This window comes from Ursus arctos, unplaced genomic scaffold (genome assembly GCF_023065955.2).
Source record: "Ursus arctos isolate Adak ecotype North America unplaced genomic scaffold, UrsArc2.0 scaffold_10, whole genome shotgun sequence".
In the NCBI taxonomy this organism is placed as follows: Eukaryota; Metazoa; Chordata; class Mammalia; order Carnivora; family Ursidae; genus Ursus; species Ursus arctos.
In genome coordinates, this window is record NW_026622764.1 from 2,423,496 (window position 1) to 2,445,746 (window position 22,251).

The window sequence follows — 22,251 nt, forward strand, 5'->3', positions numbered from 1 at the left end:
AGGTACGGATTTAAAACCTCTTCCCTCCCTCATGGGAAATATATCCAGCTTTTTTAGTGTTTGAGGCTGGGTCCAGCATCTCGATCACAAATTCTTCACGGCTTCTACAGACGGAAAATACCAACTCTCTCAGTATTATGTTTGATTTTATTGTCATCTTTACTTTTGGGTTGATCTTTTGGATTTTCTGCACTTAAGGAATATTGGCCTGGTACCCTCAACGGTTAAGATTCCAAACTGCCCTGTTGTCAAGGGGAACGTTCTGCTTTTGGTGATGGAACAATCTTTTACCTGTGCATGCCCCAGATATGTCATTCAGCGGCTTCTTCCCTATGCCAGATATTAAAAAATATCAATAAAATTGTTCTAAGAGCCATACTACAAAGTCACTTTCCAAAAGTAAAGGAAGAAATAAAATCGGCAAATCTGTCCCTGTGTGTCGCTTCCTCAAGACGTCAGCCGTTAGCCCAGTGATCCTGCCACACTGAGTTTTTGCTGTAGGTCCGATCTGCTCTTCCAGGGTCTGTTTGGTTTATATGTTTCAGAGTCAGTGGCAAGATCTGCAGCTTTGTCTGAGATCTGTGCCGCCCCGGAATGTCCTGTCCAAGGTTACTAAGTGGTGACCCTGAACGTTCAGATGACTTGTCAATATAGGGTACTAGGAATAAACCCCACACACTGTTTCAGGACTGTCCTCGTGCATTCTGTTCTCATCCTTCCCTTCTGCAGCTCGGTCAAGTTTCCCCTTTTGTAAATGTTCTTGAGTCTAGAAAAAAGGTTTCAAAGTTTGCAAAGTGAAATGCTCCCCATTAGCCTTTGACATAGCATGACAGGCCGTGAGACATGCCAGCAAGTCCAGCCTACGTGTCACCACCTGCAACCAGCCGATACTTTATGAGAGTATTTCACTCAAATTTTAATCATGTTTAGGGAGCAGATCAACGATGCAAAGAGTCAAAAAATATTTTGAAAATCATGTATATCGACCATGGACTAGTTATAATCCTCACCACCACCTAATTTTTACTTACCTTGAAATATACAAGTTAATTTCCATTCCCTGAGCATATCCCAACTAATGCGGAAAGAATGAAGCCAAATCCAGTCTGGTTGCCATGGTGGCGGTGTAATTACCCGTTTGAAACATGGCATCTATCAGGGCAAGAAGAATTTTAAAAATGGAAAAGTTTACTCCCAACACGGCACCTGACTGTCCGAGCCAGGCTTGCCGTGGCTCAACGTCTAGCACGCTGTCTGCCCTTGGCCTTCATTGCGGCCAAGTGCGTCTGTCTGGCTGGGCAGAGCCATTCCTCAGGTCACATCTGTGCTGCAGGAGCTATGCTGCCTGTCCTCACCGCTGCTCGGCCTCCTGGGTCTCATGGCTCTTACCGTTTCCATCTTTGCTTTAGGCACAGTCCATCAGTTACTGTTACTTGCAACCCAAAGATGCATAAATGCAATGATGGAGAAAACAAATACTTACCAAGCAACTTCTCACGTGAAATAAACAAACTTGGGAGACAGCAGACCATTTCAAGCATCTTTGTACGTGGATAGATTGTTAATAAACCCAGTGAACAATTATTTACATTTGTTTTTATAAAACTTTGTAATAGAAAATATCGAATGCATTGGGTGATCAGAATCTATCCAAATTCAATTTCTCAAATATTAATCATTTAGAAATATGGCATCTCTAATGGCCTATACATCTATCATAAAAATGTTTCCCTCCCACAAACAAATTCAAAATTCTTTCTTAGGTGTGATCATAGAGCATTTAGAAGTTAGAAAAGAAAATGTCTTGTTTTTCTATGTGTTCAGTAACTGAACACATGTTTCCTGAAGGCCTCTGCTTTCCATGAAGAGCAGCTCCGTCGAAAGCTTACGGACGGGAGCCCAGGCCCAGGTGAGACGGCAGAGCGGAGCAGGATGACCGCTGGCCTGAGTGACCAGACGACCTGAATCCGGCCCAGGAGCCCCGCCACTGACCTGCTGAGTGACGTCACCATCCTGGGCTTTGATTTCCTCACCTACACTCGGAAGGGACTGAACTAATTTTCTGCCTGCTTGAATTCAATCAAGAGGTGAGTCAACAAGAAATTTAATAGGCTTTGATTGCTGCTGAAAATATAACTGTATCTCTCCGCTTCTGTGTTCTACAAAGAGAAACAGAATCATTTATAGAAAAGCAGCTGCAGACCCACCCCTTCCACGGAACGGAAGATGAAGCGGCCACTTTATTTTACGGCTGGACCGGACTGTTTCTCTCCAGCCGTAAGGAATCTCACTCCCATTTTGCAGAACACATCTGCTAACTAGAATCACCGACAGTGGACCAGAATTACCAGCATCTTCCCAGGCAAGGCCGTGAGGAAGATTCAACATCAGGCACACAAAGTACCTCACACGGCACTGGCCCGTGCAGACCATAAAGGTGGCCGTACACGTCAGCTGAACAGTCCCCTTTAAAGTTGACTTAAGCCCAAGCATTTTCTGGTTCAGTAAGAAACTCTGGTTTAATGAAGAACTGAATGGCACAAATCAGGACTTAACTAGTTACTGCTTGCAGGGGCTTCTTTTTAAGTTGAGAGAGCATCAACGTTTATGAACAAAATCAGGTAATACGAAGTATTTGAGGGAAGAGAAGCGACCTAATGCCTTTCTGCTTTGCAGTTACAACTGCGTGTTTGTTGTCGCCCTTTGGGAAAGCGGGGGGGGGGGGGTACAGCACACTAGTGTTTGGTCTGTGAGGCTGAAACAAAGCCCCCATAAAATCCGGAAGAGGCTGTTTGCTTCGCGACAAACCTGACCCTGCTGAGCCCTTCCCGAGCCTCCGTGCACTTGCAGACGGAGGGGAGGAGCAGCCCTTGCTGGCTGGTGTCTCTGGACGCAACAAATCCAGAACTCCACCTCCCAGACTGCTTAAAACCACCTGCGCCCCAAGACGAAAGCGGGATGGGTTAGAAGCTGAAACAGAGCGGGGCATCTTGTCACCTGCACGTAAGGATCTCGAAGAGTCACACGTTACTTTAGACGGAACGACGGGCGGAAGCTGACGTGCAAGAGCACGCTACGTCTCTAAACGTGTCCGCACAGTTAGTGACTCTGCCGCACGGAGAGCTTAGTATCTGGACACACGGCACCTGGAGCACTGTGAACATGAGATTCAGGATGACGTTTCGAGTCCACATCCGTTCTAAAGTAAGTAGCTAGCGGTAAATGGCTTTTACGTTGGTGAACGCACTATTACCTCAGCACTTGCCACCTGTGATAGTCCCGGGTACCAAGGGGACCACACTGCAGCGTCCGAGTCACTGGAAGGCACGTCTGCGGGGGTGGCCGGTGGGTCCTGCCACCATGGGGTTCCTTCTCGGGACAGGAGGACAGCACCTTCTGCCCCAGGAACGCCATGCCGGGGCCATGCAATGCACACTAGTAACCAAGTGAGCCACGTTTCAAGTGAGCCACGTTTCCTGGTCCAGGTTACAATTCATTGTCATGGAAATGCTTTAGACTGTTTCTCTGAACTGTAATAACTTGGTGATTAGGCACAAACAGCCGCTGGTTGTCAGAGCAGGGCCTGGGGGGGGGCGAGGTGGGTGAGGGGGTCCGGAGAGACCAAGCTCCTGCTGTGAAGTCAGCGTGGGGAGGTGACCTACAGAGGTGACTGTGTCTGGCAGGTTTGCAAGTTGCTAGGAGAGTCCATCTTACAAGTCCTTATCACAAGATAAAAAGTTTTTGTAACCACGGCAACAGATGTTAACTAGACTTCGTGTGAGCATTTCACAGTACACACAAATATCCAGTCATTATGCTGTTCATCTGAAACTAAAACGTGCTGTCAATTATACCTCAATTAAAAAAATTCTTTTATAAACAAATAAATCGAAGCAGCGGCTCTACAAGAGCTGGCCTGGCAGCGTCTCCTTCCACGGACTCCAGCCCCTCGCGCTGCGTCCCGGGGCCGCCAGCACGTTCCGACTCCTGTATCTGATCACAATCCGAGGCCGAGTCTTACGTTCGGAGAACGCACGTGTGATTTCACTCCTCCCTGGAAATAATGAACGTGATTTAAAGACCGCCAAATCCTACAAAATCTGCCTCTATGATGTTCCACGTGTTTAGAAGAACGAACGCCTAGCCTTTTATCCGTGCTGGAAACTCCGTCGAAGGTGGGGAAAACCATCCCGCACGTGGTCAGCTGGTGCCAGGCTCCTCGTCACTTGACCTGATATATTTCTCAAACACCTTTTGTAAAACAGATTATTTTAAAAGTGAACCGTGGATCAAGAGTTAAGCTATTTATTCAAGATCAAACCCCTAAGGGACAAAGATGAGTTCACACCCAGCAACGATTAGCCTGTGCCCGTGTCTCTACCACAGCCATTTACAGACGCCTAAACGTAAATACGAACACATCCAGTATCAGCAGCTGTGTTCTAGCCAGTCTTCACTCCCATGACTTAATTTTCATTGTTAGCTCTAACTGAAATAGAAGTAGAAACTAGCAAATGAAATTTATATTAGCAAAGATTCTTTTAAACCACTTCTATGGCACTGGACTGCCATCAAGTATTTTAGTACCTTATTTCATAGAAGAAACTTTTATTATTTGTCTAGGTAAATCTTAAATTTTAACATTCAAAAAGATTCTTAAATGTTTTTGAAGTTTGACTGGAAAGTAAATGCCTATTTGTAGGTACTGATATGCAAAAGTTCACATTTTAATGTATAATCAACCACAATTTGCATTTCTCTACCGAATAGTTCTCTATAATGGAAATTCACTGTAAAACACGGAGGGATTTGTCTGGCACAAATGCAGTTCTCAATGTTTGTCAAATGAAGTAAACAGTCAGAAAACCACGTAGTGTTGATGGAAATCAAGCCACACAGACCTTTAGATGCTGCAGTGCTCCCAATGCTTCCTCGTGGGGGCTTCGCGAGAGACAGCACAACAGACCACGGGGAGAAACCAGTTCTCTCCACCGCGTATCGCCTTAGACATGAAGTTAGTCCACATCAGAGGTCGGCAGACCTCTGGTGCATAGGCCAGAAAATAAGTGATTTCAGCTTTGGGGGCCATTTGATCTCCGATGCAAAGTCTGCCGTCGTACAAAGGCAGCACAGACAAGGCTTCAGCAAACGGGCGTGGATGACTGTGTGCCAGGGACACTTTATTTATGGACACTAAAATTTGAATTTTATTACAACGTTCACGTGTTATTTAACAGGATTCTTTTTTTTTTTTTAAGCATGTAACAGGCACGTGGGGGCTCGGGTGGTTGAGCGTCCAACTCCTGATTTTGGCTCAGGTCATGATCTCAGGGTCGTGAGATCCGGCCCCATGTGGGGCTCCACAGGGCGTGAAGTCTGCTTAAGATTCTCTCCCCCACCCCCCGCCGCCCCTCCCCTGCTCGCACTCTCTTTCAAAAACAAACAAAAAAGAAAAAAAAAAACACTTAACAATGTGAGCACATTCTTGGCTGCCAGGCCCCACAAAAACAGGTGGTGGGCTGGGTTTGGCTTGTGGACAGTAATTTCCTAACCCCTGGTCTAAATATATACTTTGCTTTGACATTTATTTGCTGGCAATTAGGAACTTCTACTTCATTATTAAGAACAATTAATGTACTTTAAGGCTCTACCTAAACTGCTGGTATACAGATTTTTAAAACAAAAATTTTAAAATTACTTACATCCGAATTAAATATACTGCTAGAGAGCAAACAGGTCAGATCTCACTTATTTCTGGACCTCACATCTGTACGGCTCTCAGGCACACAGCAGGAAACACACTTCAGTTCTACAGAGGCTTCTGATTACAGAGCAGCAAATGCAAGCTCACGTGAAATGTACGTTTATACGCCTCGTATGAATGAAACATGGAGCCATACTGAGGTGCGTGGTAGCAAGAAAGCGTGATCTGAAGTTCCACGACTAGACCACTTCCATGTGGTTTAATAAAAACTGTCCCCAGTCATTTAAAAAAGGCCACTTGGGGAACAGGCCAGTAATAGAAAATGTTTATCACGTAAAATTTAACCATTTACCTGTCCAAAAAATCACCTTCGAACTTTAAGCCTTTATGTTGGATTGTTATATGGATATACGTTATCATAGCAAGAAACAGATTTGCAATGGGCTATAATTTTGGCAATTTGGCTAGTGTTTAAAAATGTGCTCATGAAGCAGTGACACTATTTTTATTAAAATAATGCAAATGATGCTAAATGACTCTCTTTCCACATGAAACGTGCTAGGTCGCTTCCAAGTCACCCCCACCCCAAACGACTCTCTTTCCACATGAAACGTGCTAGGTCGCTTCCAAGTCACCCCCACCCCAGCAAAACAAAACAAAACAAAACAAATCAGTCTGAGACTCACTTGAGTGTTTAATTCAAACCTATATTTGTAGTTTCTAAAACGTTGATCCACAGACCACTTTCTTGTTACACGTGTGTACCACTGAAAACAAAAGGCAGAGTATCACTGCCATCCCTGCAAAAGGAATGGCTCCTTTTCTAACATTCTTTAAAAATATACAATGTACGGTCCTTGCGCCTCAGCACAGGTGGTGACGTAATAAATACACTGGCCCGCCCGCTCTCCTCACTGCTGCGCAAGCACCGCCAACTACCTGTTATAAGCCCGCTCCTTTTTGGATTTCTCCAGGGCCTTGTCCATGGTCTTCTCATTCTCCCCTCGACATTTGGGACAGTACCACTTGCCCTTTGGTTTGTGATTCAGCCCCACGCAGGAGAAATGGAACCATTCGATGGGGCACTCGTCATTGTCACAGCCGATCATTTCTCCATAGGAGACCTGATTGCACAGACAGTATGTTGGCTCATTCGGGTCGATGGGAAGGTCTGCGGGGGAGGCTTCCCGCTCGGCTTTGGCCTTGGAGCGTTTCTTCTTCTTAGAGGCTTTTGCTTTCTTCTCCTTCGGCGTTCCTGAGGTGATGTCATCATGGTCGTGATTATTGGCTGCATTCTCTCGGTTCTCATTGTTGCGCTGTCGCCGAGACCTCTTGTTATTGGTCTTCTCCGCCTGCGTGATTGTCTCGCTCTTGGACTTATCCTGGCCAGCTTTGCCGCTGTGGCCAGTGGTGTCATTGACCTCCTGATGGGCCTCGAAGAGCTCCACGTGACTGTCCACCTGCCTGGTCCGGTTCTCCACCAGCTCCACCATCTGACTCACGATCTGGATCTTCTCGTCGCCCAGCTCCTGGCTCCGAATCAGGGCTCTCTGAATGCAGTGCAGCACTCTCCTCTTCTGGACGCCGTCTGTCTCGCGTTTAAACTTCTCATAATACTCATCCAGTTCCTTCAGGATTTCTGCAAAGGAAAAATAAGCATTATGTCCATTCTATAAACACTACTGAGTCTTTTATTTAAATTCTCTTGTCTATAAAAAGGTAATTGCAAAGGACAGAAATAATCAATGCATGATTTCCTAGTATGAAAATCCTATAACCCACAGGCCTTTGAGCAGACTTTTTACCCCCCTATTGAAAAAAAATCCCTGGAACTAAATACAAAGGCCAACACTGTTCCCATTGAGCAAAGTGCCAGAGCTCCCCAAGGGGCTCTGTGCATTCAGAAGCATGGGTAACATTACTCCTGGGATTGGCAACTAAGGGGAAAAGTTTAAATTCAGGTGAAGCGCTGGTGCCCAAACTTTCACTTTCTATAAAATTAATTGATTTATGTCCTATATTCCCAGTTTTTATTCAAATATTCTTCTAACTAAAGGCCTTTATTCCCTTTATTTAAATGAACCAATGTCTAGAGAACGTATTAAATCAAAGAATGTGTATAAATATTACCTAGTGATCCAGAGCCTCAGTTTATCAGTTACATCTCTGTCACCCGACCCTGCTATTCCTCTGTATTACTAAAAACAAGACCGGTTTGTCACATAAGTCAGACAGTCTAGCTTTGCCTTAAAACAAAGGGGTCAGATTTTGCTTTTGCATTTACTGCTTAAGACAATACACATTCACATCTGTAAAAATCAACAGATTTTAAAACATTACCAAAACTAAAAAACTCTCAGTACTAAATTTAAACTTTGTACAGGTGGCGCCTGGCTGGCTCAGTGGGTAGAGCATGTGACTCTTGATCTTGGGGTTGTGAGTTCAAGCCCCACACTGGGTATAGCGATTACTTAAAAATAAAATCTTGGGGGCGCCTGGGTAGCGCAGTCGTTAAGCGTCTGCCTTCGGCTCAGGGCGTGATCCCGAGGCGTTCCAGGATCGAGTCCCACATCGGGCTCCTCCGCTGGGAGCCTGCTTCTTCCTCTCCCGCTCCCCTGCTGTGTTCCCTCTCTCGCTGGCTGTCTCTCTGTCAAATAAATAAAATCTTAAAAAAAAGAAAATCTTAAAACAAAAAAGTATATATGATTTTAAAATGTAATTTGGAAAGTGTAATTAGGCAATTTCTCAAGATACAAAAGTCGTTAAATAATCTTGATTGAAATAAGGAAAATAAATATTCTTGCCAAAAACCTATTTAAATATAAACAGAAATTCCAGAGTTATTTTCCCCAAAGAGTAACAAATCTAAATAGTATCAGGAGCACCTGCCTGGCTTAGTCAGAAAAGCATGCAACTCTTGATCTCGGGGTTCTGAGTTCGAGCCCCACGTTTGGTGTAGAGATTACTAAAAAATGAATAAATAGTATCAGATTCTTCTCCTGAAACCCTTTGCAGTCTCTTAAAATAAGGCAATTCTATTCTCCAGCTAGGAAGTGTGGGAGGCGGGATGTATAAAATGTAACCCTCATCCCTTCCAGATCTTATCTTTAAATAAACACATGAACTTAGACCAACACTGAAGCTTACCTAAATGTAAGTATTATTTTCCAGGCTATATTCTTAACGACAGCTCTGAAGATACTTCCTAAAAGAACAATGTAGACTATCTGCCCCCAGAAAGGAAGAATGCCATAGTCTCATAGTGTCTGGGAGGAATTGATTCTGAAAATAAATAGGCTCAACTTATCTAAGTTTTATTTCATAGATGTGAAAATAGAGGAGTTTCTGCGATTTATTTTTTAAATTAATTGCACATTACAAAGCTATTACTTGGTTTAATAGGTAACCAAATCTATAAAGACAATGTGAGCCTTTCATAGAAAAAACAATGTTATATCACTAACATAAAATTCAGTAACATACAGCTTTTTACATCACAAGCAAGCTTACATCCATGTGAAGCCTCATGTGAGGGAAAGAAACAAAAATCACACCACGAAATTACCAAGAATTCTGTTACCTGCACAATGGCATGCACTGCTTAGACTCCCCAAGCAAAGTCCTCTATCAACAGAGCCTGCAGAGCTCTGTAAACAAGAACACCACCAGGTCTAACTAGCCGGGCGCCCTGCCACAACACCAGGAGCTTCTCCAGCTCCATCAACTCCAACTGCTGCTGACCTTCCTTCTGAAAAGTCTCCACACCAATAGCTCTGTAGGGAAGCAATGGTACCGCGGAAAGAATTTAAGAACGAAATGAGACTATAGCAAAACTTCATCTCATCTACCCAACTATTAGAAATAGTATTTTAACTTTATATAAAGGCTGCACTGACGTTCGTTAAGAACCGGACTTCCATGGTGGGATGGGTATTTTAAAAATACTTGAAACATAATGCAAAAATAATTTTGAATTTAATAATTCAAGCAAACCTCAAATACCACTTAAAGTGGGTAAACTAATTCTAATCCATCTTTCTGAACTAATCTCCAAGTGATGCATACTAAGGAAAGACTGTTGGCCAAGATCGACTTTCAACGTAGGTCCTTACAACTAAAAGCGGTAAGTATGCAGCATTTCTCCAGTCTCCCGTGAGATCCAGCAAACGAGCCCCGAGCATCCCCAGCAGCTCGCCCAGCCGCCCCTCTCGGCAGGAGCAGCAAGCTCCGCAGCGGGGCTCCGTCCCCGGGACACCGGGTCCCGAAGCAGCAACACAGTAACCCTGGGGGTGCTACACCAATTTGAAGGTAAGTTTCCTGAGAGTGGTAGTGCACGGTGCCGGTGACGACGAATCCTCCCATCTTGGCTCCCCTGAGTCGCCGCCCCGCTCGGCGCACTCGGGGTCCCCGGGGCCGCCTCGTCCTCCCCGGGCACCGGCCCCGTGCCACTCACGCTTACACAGCTTCGCGCGGGCGCACCCGCGGGTCGCCGGAGGAGCGGCCCCGGGCCATCGGCTGGCCTGCCCACGAGTCCTTGCGGCCTGAGCGGGAGGCCTGAGCAGCATCCTCCGCAGCCCCCGAACCAAGGGTCCCCAGCCTCGCCCCGGTCTCCGGGCGCCGCCATTTCTCCGCGGCCGGAAGTGACCAGGCTCGGGTAGCTGAGGGACAGGGGCGGGGTCGGGCCCTCAGCCAATGGGGAGGGGGTCAGCGGGCGTCGCGCCCCGCCCCGAGAACCACCGCTCGTGGGGCTCGCCGGCCCGTAGGGCGGAGGCCAAGAGGGGCGCCAATCACAGCACAGGATCAACGACCACGGCCCGCCTCCGCAGCTCCAATGGCCAATCCGAGGCCGGAGGCCGGGCGACCCGAAGACATTCAAATCAACTCGACCTCCTCCCCCTCCCCGCCCCTCTGAAGAAAAAAGAAGGCAGCGGAAACAGAGACCCGTGCCAGTCACTGCGCAATGCCCACCCTCTTCCGGCTCAGCAACCAATAGCTCAGCAGCAGACTGATAAGGACATTCCATGGAGGACGCCAAGACCAATCACAAGGAGGCCAAAGCGGGACGTTCGCAATATGCTAATAAGACCCCTATAAAAGTCGCTGCGAAGCCCAGGCTCGGTTAGAGCGCGCAGGGGCGCCATCCCCGTGGGGGCTCCCTGTGCGGTCTGGGCGTGCGGTCGCTTCCCACCTCCCCCCACGCTTCCGTTTCCCTGCTGCGCAGCCCTGTAAACATTAGTAAACTCCGAGTGACGATCCACGTCCCATACACAGCCCCCAATGCCGTGCCTGACCTGGCAGGAAAGTTTCCCCAACAGCCAACAATTCCCAGCGGATACGAACCCTCGGCCTCTCTCCGGAACTCTGGGCAGCGGGGCTGCAGAGAACGACCCACAGGTCCTTTTCCCTGCCATGTTCCTCTGCAAGCCGACAAGCTTTGCCCGCGACCCCCGAGCACAGCAGATGAGCGACTTCGTCGCCCCATCCTCCCTTCCCTTCCCTCCCCTTCCCCACCGCACGCACGGAATAAAGCCCTCGCCCTGCGAGAACTACACCCGGCCGCACCGCCCCTCGCACGTCGGCCCTCACTCGGTGTCCAGCTCCACGGGAGGCCCGGGAGGCCGGGCGGGGGCGGCGGCGACCCGGGCCTCACCGCGCGGAGTGCCGACCCCGGACTTTATATAACACTCAGATTCGGGACTGGGTGGGGGTGGCTCTGGGGATGGCGAGCAGAGCCGGGGACCCGCCGCCCGCAGCGCCCTCCCAGCAGCCCTGCGCGCAGCCCCGTCGCTGCGCCCCTCAGCCCCAGCGACCGCGGCACATCCCTCCCTCGGCGCCCTAGCCTGCGCCCCCTGCGCCCCCTCCCCCGCAACACCCCGCCTCGTCACTTCACTACAAAGAGCGCTTTGCTCGCGCAGCCTGGCATTGAGACCTCTCGTTCCTCCTTCCTCCTCCGTGTCCCGGCTTCGCGCACAAGGACCTTGGCGAATCAAAGACGCTCCAGACCTTTTGTTCCTGCCCGGCCAGGGCCGCCGCCGCGAGCCCGCGGCTCCTCCGGGTGGGGAACAGGACGGCCCGCGGCCCCGCGGCGCGCCGCGACCGGCGGGGATGGAGCGGCCGCCCCCGCCCATCCATCCCGCCGTACCTTGGTATTTCGCGTCTATCTCCCGCATCAGCGAGACGTTTCTCTGCAGGTCGAAAGGCAGAGACTCGATGGAGTCCAGGTAGTCCTCCACATAGTTCACCAGGTGGATCTGCTCCCCGTTGGCAGGGCTCAACATGGTTCACCGAGGTCCCCGGCGACTCGGCGCGGCTTTCCGCTTCCTCCAGCCCCCGCCCCCTCGGAGCCCAGCGCTGCAAAATGCAAAGCTCCCGCCCGCCGGCGCCCCCCCTCCGGCCGGCCCCGCGCCGCTACATCTGCGAGCCGCGCCGCCTGGGCCCGGGGACCCGGCGCCTGGCGGGCCCGGCCGGCGCTCGGCGGCCTCGGGCGCGGGGCGGGCGCGGGCGGCGCGTGCGGGCGCGCACCCCGGCGCAAGGGCCGGGGCCGGGGCCGAGCGAGCGCGGGAAGGGGCGCGCGCCGCCCGCCGCGCCGCACTTGTCCAACGTGGAGAACCCAAATACCAGTTTCAAACACTTGGGAAACATTCGGCCCCCCGCACCGCGCATGCGCCCCGCCCCCCATCGCCCCCTCCCCGCGGGCCCCGCCCCCGCTGCATCACGCCCCTCACCGGCCCGGCAGCGCGGGGGTGTGGCTTTGTCTGTCACTTTGGCTGGGGAGGGGGTCGCGGGGACAGGGGCGGCGGGCGAAGCGCAAACTTTACTAAGAGTTTCGCACTTGAAAGCAGAGCCTGTCGGGCGGCAATGCAGGACAGCTGGGGAACGTGGGGGAGCAGCCGGCCCCGCCGAAGACCCGGTCGGAACCGACTCAGTTGCGGGACCGCTACCGCCGAGGCCATCGTTCGCCAAAGGTGAGACCTCCCTACCCACACCCAGCCCCTCATTCTCCAGTGCCGCCCCGCGCAGCGGGGCATAAGTAAGGCCCGAAACAGACTGGCAACACCGAGACCCAATCCACTTGCCGCCCTCCCTCAGTAGACCAATCAAGACGGAGGAGAGGCGGGGCGAGTAAGGATAACTCCTCCCAGACCCCCGAGTACGAGAAACCCGCGTCCTACGAGGGGCGGAGCGAGGGGGCGGGCCGTGCCGTGCGGAAGTGGTGGCGCATGCGCACTTGCACGGCCAAGGCGGCCAGCTGCCCGGGAGGGAGAAGACCTACCATTAGGCGGCCGGACCACCGCTCCCAGCAACCTCAGCGGCTCGCGCGCCTGCGCGGTCCTCACCGCCTTCCCTTTGTGTCGCCGGCCGGAGCCCGGTGCAGAGCGGCTTGGAGACAAAGGGGCCCAAGAGGGGAGCTGCTTTCCGGACTGGGCTCCCGCAGAGGGCGGGCGATCCCGACCCCCTCCCGACTGTGCCCTAGGATCCGCTGTCATTCGAAAGACCACCCAAAGCGGGGCGGGGCAGACGTCCGGTCCCGGGAGTCCGGGGTTCTCTCCGAGTACCGTCTCGGCCCCTCCCCTCCCCCAGGGCCTCTCTCCCCGCCCTAAGCTCCCGGATTCGGGCTTTCTGAAAAGCCCGGCGCAGAAGATCCCGTTGCCTAGGCGACGGGCCCGCGCGCAAGCCCGCCACTTCCGGCCGAGGCCCCGCCCCGTGGGCGTGGTCGCGCTCCGCCTTTGTCCAGCGGGCAAAGGCCTGCTCCGCCGGGGTTCCTCCAGGGCGGGCCTCGGCGCGCAGCGGTCCTGCGCTGCTGGCGGTTTTCCTGCCCCCAGGTGGGCGGGCTGTCCTGTCGCGGTCTCCGGCGGTGGAGCTGGCTCCGCTCCGCCTGCCCGGTTCGGCCCGGGGGAGCGGGTGCCCTGGGCCCTGCGGATGCCCCTCCTCAGACTGCGAGTCCGGCGCTCGCCTGCTCCGGGAGGCGCGCTGTCAAGACCCAGGCGGTTGGTCGTTCGTAAAGTTACTGTATGTTAGGGGCTCCTGGCCGGCTCCTTCGGTGGAGCCTGCCACGCTTGATCTCGGGGTTGTGAGGTCCGGCCCCACCTCAGTGTAGCGAGAACTTACATCTTTAAATAAAAAATAAATACATAACTAGAAATAAAAGCACGGTATGTAAGCCAGTAGTATTCCCGGTCAACCCAACGTATAGAGAATAGATTGTTAGCCGCGGCGGTGCATTTTGTGCTAGGGAGGCCCGTAGAGCAGATGACGCTGAATTGAGCAGTTTTGTCTTTGAAATGGATGGTTCTCCTGTTGCTACGGAGATAAACGACGACTGATAACAACGCTTTGAAGTAAACAGATTGGATCTTCACTACTAAAACCCATCATCCCTTCCCCACAGCAAAAGAATTTTCGCTCTGATACCGGGAGAACGGTTATGTTACTTATGGATTCGCACTTCTTTCAGTCTTGACCCAGTTTAAAGCAAATGATGAATGATATTTCATTTTATACAACAAAATTTATTGGCCACTAGTCTGCATGAGAGACTTGAATACTATGACATGCGGCAACGGAGACGTATGGAATAGAGAGACAATAACAAAGTTGATTAAGAAAAATAATTCCCTTTCTCCGAGATCGTAAAAATAATTTTAAAGTACCATAGCAAGAAATAGGTTCTCATAATCCTTGCATTTACTGCCTCTACGATGAGTCGTGTTTGTCCGAATTTAAGAATAAAGGTTAGAAATAACTTACCCCTTCCAACCATAATTAACCCAGTTTGAACTAGGTTATCTTTTTAAAAAATCACGATGCTATCTGAATAATGATTCCTTTCATGTTTTCATGGACTCCACAGACAGAGAAACAAAAGGTTATCTTAATCATTCAACAAGAAATATTTCATGAGTGCCTACCAGGTGGGAGCAACTGTTTATGCACTGGGGAGCCAGCACTGAAGGACGAACTTACATTCTGTAAGACGGTTGACCTTGTGGGCTAAAAGGTCAGAAGATACTTTATTAGCTTTACAAAGTTATTAAAATACATATCAATGACTTCACGGTTTTCTGAACAAGGTTAGAAGACCAAGAGCTAAAACATAACTAGGAGTGTGCATTTTAAATATACTGCTGAGGAAAGGTGTTTAGTTTTGAAGATACATTGAATCACCTCAGTTGTTTCAGTTCTGCTCTTTGGAGCATGTTGTAAAAATGGATACTAAACTTTTTTTTTTTTCCTGAATTATATTTCTCGTTTAACTGGTGATGCTCAAACCCATGGGAGTAAAAAATAAGAGGTGAATATAAAATTTTTTATATTTTGAGGTGCTTAAAAAATAAATGCTAACATATTTCTCTCCAACTTGAAATACCTTCAACAGTGCGCTACCTTATTTACTTTGAATTTGCAAGATTTGGTCTTGAAAGAAAATGTATTACTGAGAACTACATTTTTGGTTGTCGTCATTAAGGACTAGGAAATGGCATTCGAGATACTTTGGAATCATTAATTTTAACACACTTCTTTGTTCTGGCCTAGATTGGGGAGGAGTCACTTCAAAGTAACAGGATTCTCTTTTTGGGAGTGTATTTGCTAATAAATCTTCCCAGTCATTCTTACTTTACCTTAATATTCAACCTGCAAAAGGAATCTTTTTTTTTTTTTTTTAGTCACCATTAAATAGAGGGTTATGTTTACCATTGGTTTGATGATTTCAGAAATACTTAAGTAAAGGTAGAATTACTGCCAGTAAGGCCTGAACACCTTACACAACTGGTTTTCTGAAGACAGAAGATGCCATTGTTAATTTAAAAGTCGTGAATTTTCTGTGGCCAATTACAACATGCCAGCTGTCCAGATTCATGGGCAGGATTTGGTCTTCGGTGTTACTAAATCTGTTTTCAAAACTTTTAGCCTTCCCTTTGAATTCTGTGTGTTGACACAGATCGCCGTTTGTTCATTTTCTTATTTTACTACCACATCTAGTATCTGGACCAGAGCTTTCTGCATCAGATATCTCACTGCCGAAATCTCCTCCTACATGCACAAGTGGATTTCATCACAGATTAATTCAGCAGCTCTCTTCTGAATGTAGTGCTGGGAACAGTGAGGGAGTTCAAAAGAATTTACAAGCTAAAGTACTGGGGAGAGAAATACATACATTGTGCTAGACACAAGAGACACAAAATAACAAAGATAGGGATGCAGGCAGGCAGAGAAAGAGGAATAATACCCCAGTAGAACTTTGAGTAGTCATGAAGCCTGTGCTTCTGCACTGATGGAGAATTCTCCTAATTCTGAACAATAGGTTTTAACATTTTAGCTGTATGCATTAGAACATAGTTTACATTAGACTACAATTTAGCTTGAAACAAGAGTTGCAGAATTGGACTCCAGGGATCTTGAAAAAAAAATTTAAGTGTTCTAGCAGCATACTGGTTTGTCTCTGCTTAAGAATTTGCCTTTCCATAGAACAACCAAAACAAACCAAAAAAAGAACTGAGGAACCTCCGTGTGTTTTTCAGGAATGCAAAAATAAAGGGGATTTCTTTCCTTCTTTCTTTTTTGAGACACTCTTTTGCAAGATATCAGTAGGGCACTTTTGTCAAGATAATTTGAAAGTAACTTCAAACGAATCCGCCTTTGAAAAGTCGCACTGAAACCGCAATTCAGATTATTTTTGTTCTCAAGAGAGATGATAGAGAATGTTGAACCTTAATGAATCCCAAGCAGACACTTCCTATTACACATACTTGACGAACCGGTGGTTTCCTCACTTTGGTGTCGCATCTGGAGACAGTGCTGTCTTGGGGTGCAAGTGAGCTTTGTGCTGTTAAACGGAGGCATGCTGGGTGCACGCATAGGGGTGCAGACGTGCCTTGTGTTAGGGTGCAACCATGCTGTGTCAGGGTGCACATGTGTTGTGTGTGCGTTGGGGTGCAAACGTGCTATGTTAGGGTGCAAGGTGCTGTGTTGGGGTGCAGACGTGCTGTACTGTGTTGGGTGCAGATGTGCTGTGTTGGGTGCAGACGTGCTGTGTGTGTTGTTGGGGTGCAGACTGCTGTGTTAGGGTACAAGCATGCTGTGTTGGGATACAGACGTGCTGTGTCAGGGTGCAAGGTGCTGTGTTGGGGTGCAGACGTGCCTTGTGTGCTGTTGGGGTGCAGACGTGCTGTTAGGATGCAAGCGTGATGTGTTAGGGTGCAGACGTGCTGTGCTGTGTTGGGGTGAAGATATGCTGTGTTAGGGTGCAAACATGCTGTGTTGGGGTGCAAACGTGTTGTTAGGGTGCAAGCGTGCTGTGGTGGCGTGCAGACATGCTGTGTTGGGGTGCAAGCATGCTGTTGGGTTGCAGACGAGCTGTTAGGGTGCACGTGTGCTGTGCTGGGGTGCAGACGTGCCTTGTGTGCATTAGGAACGCAAGCGTGCTGTGTTGGGGTGCAGAAGTGCTGTACTGGTGTACAGATGTGCTGTGCTGGGTTGCGGATGTGCAGCGTGCGCGCTGGGGCGCAAACGTGCTGTGTTGGGGTGAGACGTGCTTCCCGAGCAGGGGAGAAGCCGGAGGCGGACGCCCGCACCGTGAACTCGGGCTCGCAGCGGCCTCCCGCTCCCTAGCCGGAGGTGGGAACCGACCCCGATTCGTCAGTTTCAGCACAAACACCCCGCACGACGGGATCCGAGGAGCAGAAGGGCCCCCTTCACCCTGCCGGCGCGAAGGAGCGCCTCCCTCTACCGCCTAGGTGCCCGCGCCGCGATCCGCCCGCGCCGAACTCCTCCACGCCCCCAGCGCCGCAGTGAGCGACCCGCAGGCCAAGGGACGGCGCAGCCGCAGCTACCAACTGCCTCTCGGGGGTAGGTCATCTTCTGGAATAGGCGGGCACGGCCAGATCCCCTTCCGGCATGGGCGTGGCGTGGCTAGATGGTCTTCCGGGTTGGGCGGAGCCTGGGCGTCCGACCTTCTGGGTTGGACAGATCATAGGATGCCCTTTCCGGTTTGGGCGGGGCCTTGCCTGGCACTTGTCCGGAGTGGGCGGGATCTGGGCGCCCTCTTCCGGGTGGGCGGGTGCAGTGCGAGCTCCTCCCGGAGGGGGCGAGCCTCCACGGCGGCCGCGCGCACCCCTGCTCGGCGCGGCTCGAGGGCCGGCCATGCTGCGGACGCGCGGGGCGGATGTGGGCCCCCGGCTCTTACGGGCCGCGCTGGGCCTGGGGTCCGGGCCGGGGCAGGCGCGGGCGGCGTCGGGGGCGCGCGGGCAGAGCTGGCTGCAGCCGGCGGGCCACGACACCGGCGTCAAGGTGTACAACAGCCTCACCCGGAGGAAAGACCCCTTGATTGTGGGCAGCGCGGACGCCGCCTCCTGGTAGCCGCCCGGGATTGGGGGAGCGGGGTGCTGGGGACGTGGGGCGGGAAGGACTGTGCACCCAGCGTTTGCGGGGCGGAGGCGCCGCGCTAAAAGCTTCTCAGGTGGGGGGCAGTTCGTAAGTGCAAACTCCGCGGAAGCACAATTGGAGATACTGGGGTAGTCCCGGCTACTTGACGGGCTTTGGCTATGGGTTCCCCAGAAGTAGTTACTTAACATTTTTAAAAGGGCATGGTTATATGATAATCTTAACTGAGAATGTGCTGTCCTTTCCTGCAAATATATTCCACATGGTGGATTTTAACCGTGTTTCTAGGTATAGCTGTGGACCGACTGTCTATGATCATGCACACCTTGGCCATGCTTGGTGAGTGTTCTGGATTTGATTTTCCACACTTGGAGGGACCATTTATTTCGAAAAGAAAGAGCCTTTTGCAGATTTTTTACCATCTCTCAAGTGGCAACTTAAGAATACTGAGTATATTCCAGGTATTGTGGGAAGCACACGTGTTGTCAAATTTGGTTCTTGTAGTGAATTCTAAGCCCTTCTACCCATTTCACAGGGAGGCAGTGAGGAGCAGTGTTAAATGACTGTTTTGGAATTCAGTGCTTCTTGGTGGATCTAGTGAGATGAGTCAGGAGTCAGCCTGAGAAGTTATTTTTGCCCCTCCTGTGTATTTTCTTTCCAACTTTGGACAAGCCCTTTTATTACTTTGAGTCCTGGTTTCTTCATCTTTGAGATGGGGGTGATAATAGTATCCACCTGTCTGAATCTTCACAAATTTGTGAAGTAACGCACGGGAAGTGCGGCTTACCCAGTACCTGAGGAGTACTGTGGTGGGGGCTGAGCAGTTGCTGGGGAAAGTGGCTTGCCCGAGGCCACACATTTGGGAAGCAGCGGAACCTGGTGTGTCTGATCCCCTGGAAGCTTGCTTTCTCAACCTCTTAACCGTCCGCTGCACTGCATCCCATCTTTGTCAAAATTGCACTTTTCCTAGTATTTTGTATGTTCCCTTGTTCATTTTTTAAACTTGTTATGTTTCAGACGTAGACTAAAAGTGAAAAGCTACCTTAACTCATACTTCTTACAAAATCCTGCATCACCCAGGAAGGCTGGCGTGTTTTTCTGTTTTGTTAAAACAATCAGTGGCTAACTTACCATTAATTTTAAAAAGGATATTTTGACCACTTTACTGAAGTATAAAGTATGTTGGGGAAGGGTTGCAAAGACAGAAGGAATTCGCAGTCTTTTATAGAGCCAGGTGGATACAGTTTGTGAGGGCAGGTGGGGTTGGTTTGCTCTGTGCAGTGGGGGGAGTGGGGGGACGCGGCAGGCCCATCCCCCTCCGGGAGATGGAGCATTACTTTGCTTGATGGTTTCATTCCAAAGAGATGTCTCTCAGGTCCTTGAGACTCCAGAGTTGAGGGACTCACGAGAGGCTTCCTTAGCCATTAAAACCATTTACATACATTTTGGAAGGGCTGAGAAATTTCTGAAAGAAAGGGGCAGTGGGAGTCTGTTTCCTTATTTTCAGCTGGGAGAATCAAGTCTCTACGTTCTAATTTGTATTTGCCTTTACAAATACCGAAAGGAGTACAAATGTTAAGGGTACAGCTGGATGAATGTTCACGGGTCTTAGGCAGAGACACATTACCATCACCCCAGAAGCCTGAGCGCCCCCTTCGTCACTGTCGTCCCCCATCCCCTCGAGGATAACCAGTTATCCTCTCTGGAAGATGGATTCCTCCAGAGTCATTCAGGATGCTCCTGAGTGGTGGAAAACCCAAGAAAGTCAAGATTCTGAAGAAGCTGGGAGGTGTTAGGGGCAGGGGTGGTCAAGCACGGCTCCACGACTCCTAAGGTAAAGTCCAAATCCTAAGGACATCTCTGCAGTTCTGGAAGTCTGTCCCTACGTACTGTCCAGGTCATCATATCTCCCCACTCGACTCCCCAGGTAGCCACACCTCTGTTTTAAAAAGACAGGTACTTGGGGCGCCCGGCTGGCTTAGTGGATAGACCACGCGACTCAGTCTCAGGGTCATGAGTTCAAGCCCCACCCACCCTGGGCCTAGAGCTTACTTTAAAAAACAAAACAAAACAAAAAAGACATAACAGACACAGCACTTGCTGTGTGCCAGGTGCTATTCTAAATGCTTTACACGCACCAGCCGGTGTGATTCTCCTAAGGGCACTAGGTGGTGGTGCTGTTCTCCCCCAGGGGCTGACATGGTTCGCGGGGAGCTGAAAGAAGGGCACGGGGATGGCCATGGGGCATGGCTCATGCCTGCGGGAGGTGGTGCTGCACAGGCACGAGGATCGTGGTCAGCAGCCTCGTGGGCGTAGTGGGGTTCTGCCCGGTTTATAAATAAGCAACCTGAGGCTTCAGATGATTAAATATCTGTCTTGGCAAGGAGTTTGCGACCTCGCTTGGTCATTGGAGCTGTGTTGCGGGGGGCAGTGTGGGAAGCAGACGGGGTGCAATGACAGGGCTCGTGTTTGACTGACAGAGACTGTGCGGGTGACAGACGAGCATGAGATTCGCCGACCCTGAGATGTGGCTTTTATGGGAAACCAGATTCTGGACATTTTAAATGGCTCTTGAGCCCTTTTGATTTTCCACGTCTGGGCTGCCCCAGCATGGCCTGCCGGTAAGCGGGTGGTTTGTTTTTTTTTAAGATTTATTTGAGAGAGAGTGAGAGGGAGAAGCAGGCTCCCCGCTGAGCAGGGGGCCGGACGTGGAACTCAATCCCAGGACCCTGGAGTCATGACCTGAGCCGAAGGCAGACACTTCGCCGCTTCACCGACTGAGCCCCCCAGGAGCCCCAGGCTGGTGCTTTAATATCCTACAACAGTGCGCACATTTCTTGGGAGTAATACCCTAAGCTTTAACGGCCTCGTCCCTGGTTTGCTGTTGGTCTGTTTTGCCATAGTAAAACTGTCCACTTTTTCTAGGACGTAAGCAAGGACAGTAAAAGCTCTCAGGATTTTAACTACCTAGTGAGAGTGTATTACCACTGAATTCTTCTCCAGTTAAATAGTGTAAACTCGGGTAACAGCTACAGCATTAAACAGCTCACCGTGTGCCTGACATGGAGGCGTTGCCCTTGTTGATTTCTTGTGGGGACCCACGTGGGCCGGTCAGCAGAAGGAGCCTGCGATGCTTGATCTCAGGGTCGTGAATTCGAGCCCCAGGTTGGGAGCAGAGATTACTCCCCTCTTCCTAGCTATGCGGGACCGTCAGCTCCCTCACACACCTAAAGTTTGGGGCAGGCTGCTAAAATGCAAGGCATTCCTTTTTAAAGATCCCAGTGGTCACTTTGTGCATTAAAGACGCCCTAACATTTCTTTTCTTTCAGCTCCTATGTTAGATTTGATATCATCCGAAGGATCCTCACCAGGGTTTTTGGTTGCAACATCATCGTGGTGATGGGAATCACAGATGTGGACGATAAAATAATCCGCAGAGCCGCCGAGGTAAGCGCAGAGGGTGATGTGCCCGGGGACCGCCCCCCTAGCTGCTCCACAGGTGTGTGCTGCATCTCCGTCCCCCCGTGGCTCACGTCCACACATGGCTCGGCGGGAGCGCTCTGACAGGTGATCAGGGGAGTCTCCGCCCTGGTAAAGGAGGCCTGTTCGATTCTGGGCAGCAAAGCCTTTGATGCCCTCGTCCCCTGCTTGAGCCTTGTCCCTGCCCTGTTCCCGCGGCCTCCAGGCCTCCCTCGCACACGGAAGGCAAAGGCCTGCTTCGGGCTAGGGAAACTTAGCTTACGGGAGCTTCAGTTTTCTCATTTGTTTAGTACACTGGGCTCTTCTCTTATAACTCATGCATCATTTAGGGGAAGCTTTTGGGGGAAAGTTTTAACTGAGGGGTTAAGTTAAATATAGGTAAATTCTTAAGTCTACTTTCTGGTTTTTATAATTAGCAACTTTAACAGTTATCGCTAAAGATCTGCAGATAATTCTTAAATGATCCAGTCTATGCAAAAACGTACACCAAGTGCTTTATATTCCTGTTACTTTAGAAGATGTATGTACTAAAAACTGTATATACGATTTTTTTTTTAGGAAACCAGTCTATACTTTATAATGTTTTATAGTCTGCTTTTCCCACTTCATGTATTTTGAGTATTTTTTCATGTTCTTAAATATTCTTGAACATTTTTAAATAGCCGTACAGCATTTCAGCGCATGGA

General features: G+C 50.0%; 2 protein-coding genes across 4 annotated transcripts in view; one reads left to right on the top strand and one right to left on the bottom strand.

Annotated features, from left to right (window-relative positions):
• Positions 1 to 6,378: 6,378 nt before the first annotated feature.
• ING1 (inhibitor of growth family member 1) lies at positions 6,379 to 13,206 on the bottom strand. 3 transcript variants are annotated; one of them, XM_057307200.1, is made up of 2 exons: positions 12,978 to 13,206; positions 6,379 to 7,343 (listed from the first exon to the last, which is right to left on the bottom strand). In XM_057307200.1, the coding sequence occupies exons 1-2, from the start codon at positions 13,189 to 13,191 to the stop codon at positions 6,640 to 6,642; spliced, it is 918 nt and encodes a 305-aa protein (XP_057163183.1). In that variant the 5' UTR covers positions 13,192 to 13,206; the 3' UTR covers positions 6,379 to 6,639. The 3 variants fall into 3 exon arrangements, with proteins under 3 accessions (XP_057163183.1, XP_026349391.1, XP_057163190.1); XM_026493606.4 differs by lacking the exon at positions 12,978 to 13,206 and adding an exon at positions 11,847 to 12,089; XM_057307207.1 differs by lacking the exon at positions 12,978 to 13,206 and adding an exon at positions 10,158 to 10,365.
• A 4,603-nt stretch (positions 13,207 to 17,809) lies between these two features.
• CARS2 (cysteinyl-tRNA synthetase 2, mitochondrial) overlaps positions 17,810 to 22,251 on the top strand; it is a 40,980-nt gene continuing 36,538 nt past the window's right edge. The window contains exons 1-3 of the mRNA XM_026493605.4: positions 17,810 to 18,057; positions 18,374 to 18,424; positions 21,415 to 21,532. Of these exons, the coding sequence (XP_026349390.2) occupies positions 17,846 to 18,057; positions 18,374 to 18,424; positions 21,415 to 21,532 (381 nt within the window). The 5' untranslated portion in view covers positions 17,810 to 17,845. The remainder of the gene's footprint in view (positions 18,058 to 18,373; positions 18,425 to 21,414; positions 21,533 to 22,251) is intronic.